Consider the following 7,122-nt stretch of genomic DNA (forward strand, 5'->3'; position numbering starts at 1 on the left):
ATCGGCAGGAAACGCGCACGGGGAGAGAGAGAGAGAGAGAGAAAGCCATGGAGTCCTTCGCCTTCCTCCGGATCTACCCACTCGCCCCTCTCCAAACCGCTCCCTCGTCCCACTCCTCGCCACCCCTTTTCCCTCTCCTCCTCCGCCGCCATCCCCCGCCCCTCCGCCGCCCTACTCCGCCGGCGACGGCGGCCCTCAAGAGCCCTCGCGGCTTCGGCCCCGCGCCCCAGAAGACCAAGAAGCGATTGAAGCGGAAGAGCTCACCACCCAACGAGGACGATGACGAGGAAGAAGAAGAATCGGAGAACGAGGGGCACGATTCCTGAGGTGGTCACCAACCGGATGATGCGGCGAATGGGTTTCTCGGTAGGGATTCCTCTCGCTTTCGGCCTCCTCTTCTTCCCCTTCTTCTATTACCTCAAGGTTGTCTCCAAGATCGACGTGCCCACCTGGATCCCATTCATCGTTTCCTTCTTCTTCTTTGGCTCCGCCCTTCTTGGGGTCAGCTATGGGATCGTTTCGGCGAGCTGGGACCCTCTCCGGGAGGGCTCGCTTCTTGGATGGAACGAGGCTCGCCGGAATTGGCCCGTCTTCTGGCAGTCGCTCTGGGGCGGCGGAAAGAAGTAGATTGGATTCGATCACCAAAGATGAGTTCTTTGCTTCCTTCTTTAATTTCTTTTCACCTCCTCTTGTTAGTTTTGTTAGTATTTTTGTATTAAAGCTTCCACTTTTCCTTTGTGTACTATGCTTGTGCATCGTTAGCTTAGCTTACTTCACGGTAGCATTAATGCAAAGATGTAATTTTTAGTGATCTAGTGGCTTTTCTTCTTCTTCTTCTTCTTGTGTAGTATGAGACTGATAGGAAACTTTTTTTTTCCTCCCCTACAATTGTATAACTGATGCCAAATGAATTGGTTTTTAATTCTTAGTTTTTTCGGAACAAAATGTGACATTTGTTTGTGTTGCATAGCACTACCAAGACTGATTTGTATTACTTATTGAATAGACGCTGAACTGCTTTGAGGAATAATTCAGCATGGAGGAATAGGCAAGCAGGCCAATGTTTTTGGGAAGTGTTGGAGACTGAAAGAGTCTAAGGGAGAAGGTTTTAATTGGGATAGAGGAAATGTGTAGATAAATCAGTGGGCTAGAAACCATAGCAGTTCAATACCCAATAATTTGACTGCAATGCTCTGGGAGTAGTCCCTGCATCAAAGTTAATAAAATATGTAAGAAATGAAGGAAAGAAAGAATTGTATTTTGGTTAATAATTTTAACTGGAGAAACTCTTGTAACAAGACGTTGAATATGTCTTGAGTTTACAGGTTGTAGAAAATCGAATTTAAATCTACTTAGGATACTGGTTCGAGTCTAAATTGTCTCACTCTATTTTATATATTGGCCTAACCTATGAGTTTAAGTCGACTTACTCCTATTACTTCAAAGGAAGAGAGCAATTGAGTGTTTTAGAGATTGGATATATTGGGGACTTGAGTTTATAAGGTAATTTCGTACTATATAATCTTTCATTTTTTTATAGTAAATTTTTTATATTGTCTTTGTCCATGAATATAGGTCAATAGGCCGAACCACATAAACATTATGTACTCTTGTTCTTTTCTCTTTTTCCTTCTTGTTTTGTTATTCTTGCTACCTATTGTAACACAATGTGATCCCAAGAACATCAAACAAGATTATACAATAATGACCAAGCATAAGTATGTAGTCTAATTCATCCACATCAAGTGAAGAGGGCTCTGCAGCTTCTATTGAACTTCATTGGCATAAACAGTAAATCAATCACTATTGCATAACTCGAATTACTCGTATAACGACCATAATTAGCTTCTGAAACATTTCAACAGGGCCACTATAGTATATTATTACCGAAAAAAGAAAATGCTTCTAATCCAGGTATCAGCTTGCTTAATTGTGATTGCAAAGTTCTTGTAAAAATCTTGATCACCAACAGCGAAACAAACGTGTATTACAGATGGTGTAGCAGCTCATGAGATTATTCAACTTTGCAATACTAGGAAGACACCTGGAGTGACACACTCATTTGGGAGTTCATCATTAACATCCTCGATGATCGAAGGTTCAAGCGTTCAGCGATCACTGGATGGCATGGATCTGAGAGTCTGAAAGGATCATCATCTGTGCTTGTCAATGGCTTGCTAAGTAGAGCGTCACTGCAATCGGGGGCTTTGGAAAGGCAACCCCTTTTCCTCCCTTCTCGTTGTCCTTACAGTGGATACATGCTGGAAAAGAGATGAATGCAATGACCTTATTGAAGGCTTGGGACCAAGATCTCTTTGCACCATGGTGTGATATCTTCAATATGCCGATGACAATATCCTGCTCTCAACCGGTGAGATCTGTAGAGTTGTAACATGTCATAATGGGCAGCGAAAGTTAGAGATTTTAAAAATTTCTTAATAAAGTCCCTTAACATGAAACCCTTATAAGCCTAGATCACCTTAATGGTAACAATTAAATAATATATAAATATAAATGTATGAATAAAAGAATACCTCTAACGCTAATCCAATATGAATGATCTCCACAAGGCGTCCAAGTGTCCACCCTCCAATGGTGATCCATACGAAAACTTGATTTAAGACTTTAGCTCCAAAAACTTTGATCCTTAATGCAGAATTCTTTCAAAGGTATCAATTGGCTTGCTTTCTTTCCTCTTTTATTTTTCTTTCACCCTTTTAAAATTACTTCTAATCTTTTTGTCCTAAAGAAAACCTCCTTGTCTTGGCTTAGGACACCTTAGAAGCAATGCTAGAAAGAGACAAAATCTTGTAAGAAAGAAGGGATAAGGGAGAGAGAATACGATGGAGTTGGAATGAAGAATACCGTGGAATAGCTCCCTATTTATAGATGTGAAGGGATGCATCCTAGCCATCCCTTCATGCATCAAAGGGTGTGATAAAAAGGCGCCAACAAGAGGGGAGGTGTATCTGGAATGGGGCGCAAGCAAGAGAGAGGGAGGCGTATCAAAAAGATAAGGATTCATCCTTATCCATCCAAGAGACGCCTCCTTTCAATATATGCTAACTTCCTTATTTGCACCGTATTCTTTCTTTCTTTCATTTCTTCTGATGCATGAAAAGTAGGAGCAATCCTTGTCCATTGATCAAAGTCCAACAATGATCCAATGGCTAGAAAAGATGGCGCCACTCTTCCCTTAGGCGTGAGGATGAGAGGTGGAATGGATAAGATCAAAAGAATATTTCATCCTTATCCATTCATGGTTCCATGATCTTCACGTCATTTGCCCACATGCCATCACCCTTGATTACGCCTCAAGCCTTCCATCATGTGCCATCATAAGATCAAGTAATTAAATCCCCATCCAATGGTGGACATCATGATCTAATGGCTAGAATCGCATGCGCTATCATCCAATGATGATCCAACAGTCTAAAATGAATGATTTATCAAATCTAATCCAGTTAGACTCAAACCAAGCCAATTAGGTGCCAACTCTTGGTTAACCCATATTAGGATATGATCTAATCAAATTAGATCAATTAAGAATCAGATTCGAATCGAATTCGAATCTGATTCGAATCCAATTCGAATCAGGAGCTAAGGTTTGCAACACCTGCTATGATGTTTATCTTGCAAACATGATCTAATCCAATTAGACCCTTGATTAGTTTTCTTGTGTGTGACCCATTGGGTTCCATACTTAGCCAGCAATAGGTGTGAGTGCGAGTTGACCTATCTTGATTAGAACTCTTCTAATCGATTTAGGTCCAAATTGTGCGAACTCGAACTTAACAATTAGAATTCTTTCTAATTGGTGATCGAATTAAACTCTTTAATTCGATCAAACCTATAAGACAAGATTGACGTCTAGCAACGTATCATGTCTACCCGAAAAATATAAAATTTGGTGGAAATACCAAAAATATTCTTCAGTGGCAAGTTACCGTGCAATTCAATCCTTTAATCAAACTGCATCCTGAATATGTATATGAGTATGAATATATGTCAAACTCAATTTCATATTCATATTTTTCTTAATCTTCTAATGATAATTCAAATAATGAAACATTAGAAACTCTTTCTAATTTTCATTCTGCTTTCATCGAAGGCTCCCTGAATTATCATATGATTAGAATAAATAGGATGCGATCTTCTCTTACTAGAAGTGATTAATTTCTTGTTGACCTACTCATAATCTTCGTACATAATTCACCATATTCAGAAGATCCCATACACAACTTAAAGTTATGAATGAGTGTAAACCAAAACATGGGTTCATGTGCACAGGATACGATGGTGATCTCAGGTCATAGTGTTGCCCAGATAGACAACCCAAGAGGGGGGGGGGGGTGAATTGGATTTTAAAATAATTTAGATAATTAAAACGATGTGGTTGATTAATTAAAAACTATTGCAAGTTATTTAATTAATGCTAAGTGCTGTGAGTGATGTGAGAGGAAGAAGAAGAGAGACAATCCAATGCAAACACAGAGTTTTATAGTGGTTCGGAGCTACCCCTTGCTCCTACGTCCACTCCCCAAGTCTCTCTTGGGAATTTACTATAACCCCCTTGGATTACAGCCGGTTGTTTTGCAAGCTCACAACCAAACTTGTTGTTTTACGAGCTCACAACGAACTCGGTCGGTTTTCCCAGGCTCACCGACTAGAACCAACCCCGATTGTTTTCCCGGGCTCACAATCAAACCCTTACACACGTTGGTTTTTAACTTGGCTCATCAACCAACCTTAGTCCCCTTGATTCAATCCCCCGATTGAACCAAGTAAATACAAGTTATAGAAAGAAAGGAAAATAAGCTTCTCAAAAGCAGATGTAAAACAATATAATCAAAAGAGGAGTTTAGAAGCCCTCAAACGCTTTTAAGCTGAAGTAGAGGAATGGCTTCTTGAACTCCGGTCTCCTCTCGAATGTGTAGTCGACTTGAATGCTGGAGGAGAAGGCTTTAATTGCTGGGAAGATGTAGGTGGAGCTGTAAATGCAGATCTTTCCTTTTTCGTTGAAGAGCACGTTGCAGAGCTTGAATCCTTGATTAGTTGGAGTGGAATGACTGTTCTCTGCCTTGCTACAGTCTTCTGTGGCTATTTAAGCCAACCCCCACGGAAACTAGCCGTTACACTGCTTTTTCTGCCCGTTCTGCACACTCTGCGCAGTCTGACAATATGACCGTTGGTGGGTTGGAGTCGACTCGCGCGATCAGGAGTCGACTCGGCTGTAGCGGGAGTCGACTCAAGCTTTTCCGGAGTCGACTCGGCAACTGTTCCAAATTTGAATTAAAGTTGCCGTCACGACTGGGAGTCGACTCGTCTTGACCCGGAGTCGACTCGCCAACTTCTGGAGCTGACCTGGCAATTTTGGAGTCGGCTCATCCACTGAAGTCCGTGGATCCAATTTTGAATTTTGTCCACTCGAGTTGACTCGACTGTCCTTGGAGTCGACTCGAATCTCAGAGCCCGAACTCCCGATTCTCTGTCTTTTGGCTCATCCAGTCTTGGAGTCGACTCGAACTTCCTTGGAGTCGACTCGGCTCTCAGTTTCCGAAAGTTGGTCTTCTGCCTTTTGACGTGAAGCTTGTCTTGGAGTCGACTCGAGCTGTCTGGGAGTCGACTCGAATCTCAGACTCGAAAACTGCTCTCTGACTTTTCTTTGTGTACCTCTTGGAGTCGACTCTTACTACCCTGGAGTCGACTCGTTGAACATTGGAGTCGACTCGCGCACTTCAGGAGTCGACTCGTTGACAGGTTCTGAGATGAGGCTTTCTGTTCTTCTTTCTGTTCTCAGTCGGAGTCGACTCGTACTAGTCTGGAGTCGACTCGAGCTCGTGCCAGTGAACTTGATACGCTTGGAGTCGACTCGTGATACTCGGGAGTCGACTCGAGTCTCAGACTTTGGTTCAGCAGACTTCTTAACTTATCCAAAATACTATGAACCAAATCTAGAGACACTTGGACAGGATTTTCACTGAAACACTCAATTGAATTCATTAGTAATCACAAGATATACTCAAATGCTTTGAGCTCATCAAAATCAAATGGGGTTTTAATCAATCACTCCACACATAGGATCAGTTGCACAACTCCCACTAAGAGAATCATCTTTTGACATGTAAATAAGACTTCATAAGATTTCTCTTTGCAGATCATTTCAGTGAACTCATTCCTCTAATTAGCACCCACATCTTTGTATTAGTGTCTCCACACAAGTGATTGTGAGATCAATCACTCTCTGCATCGAGCATATATAAGATGTGCCAGTCTTGCCGGTAACATTGATCCCCGACTCAATGTACCAACGACTGGAAATACTTAAGATTAGGATTTTAGGATTTTAGGTCTCACTAGTATGATCTCATCATAGCCCTAAAACCATTGTCCTAATCTAAGGGGTTCATCACAAATATAAGAAACAGCATATGATGAAACATAATGCCTTTATTCATAATTAAATGTCACATACATGATTTAGAAAATCAAAAGAAAATCCTTCTGATTGAGTCACCTAATTTTCTTTCCACATAATCTAATTCTCCTATTTTAATCTCAAAAACAATAAAACCCCTTCAATTATTTGTCTCTCAGATCTCAAAGCATATCATCATATTTGCACGAATCCCAAAGCTCCATCCACTCCTCCACTTTTCTCTACCAAACAACCCGCTCTCATCCTAGCTTCGAACTTTATCCTCCCGAGTCCCAAACTTCATCATCTCCCAACCGTATCACTCTTATCTTCTCCACGTTCCAACGCCTCCCCATCGTATCTTCATCACGAGTTCATCCACAACGTCCCAGCCATCAAATATTCTTCCGATTATCACCCACGGATAAGGTCCAAGCTTTTCAACCTCATCTCCTCCGCGGATCCGATCTTCCTCCCAGCCGTTCCCGAGCCTTCAGCCAAGTCCAACTTCCTCTGCTTCAAAACAAAATCTCTGGCATCATCTCGGATAAATCTATGCTTCGGAACAGAGCCACGTCTTCCGCAGTCCAAAGATCTCCTCCGGATCAGCTTCATCCCGAATTCCATGGATTAACAGCTTCAAACTTCATCCTATTCTCAAGCAATCCTCCCATATCGTGGCTTCCAATCCTTTCTCCTAGCAG

General features: G+C 41.8%; 1 protein-coding gene across 1 annotated transcript; it reads left to right on the plus strand.

The window, feature by feature from the left end:
• On the plus strand, nucleotides 1-881 carry LOC103716320 (protein PAM68, chloroplastic). Its single transcript, XM_008804269.3, is given in 2 exon segments — nucleotides 1-298; nucleotides 300-881. Coding segments are annotated over 2 exon segments (579 nt in total). The 5' UTR covers nucleotides 1-47; the 3' UTR covers nucleotides 628-881.
• The last annotated feature ends 6,241 nt before the right edge of the window (nucleotides 882-7,122 follow it).

The sequence above is a fragment of the Phoenix dactylifera genome, unplaced genomic scaffold (assembly GCF_009389715.1).
Source record: "Phoenix dactylifera cultivar Barhee BC4 unplaced genomic scaffold, palm_55x_up_171113_PBpolish2nd_filt_p 001225F, whole genome shotgun sequence".
Taxonomy (NCBI): Eukaryota; Viridiplantae; Streptophyta; class Magnoliopsida; order Arecales; family Arecaceae; genus Phoenix; species Phoenix dactylifera.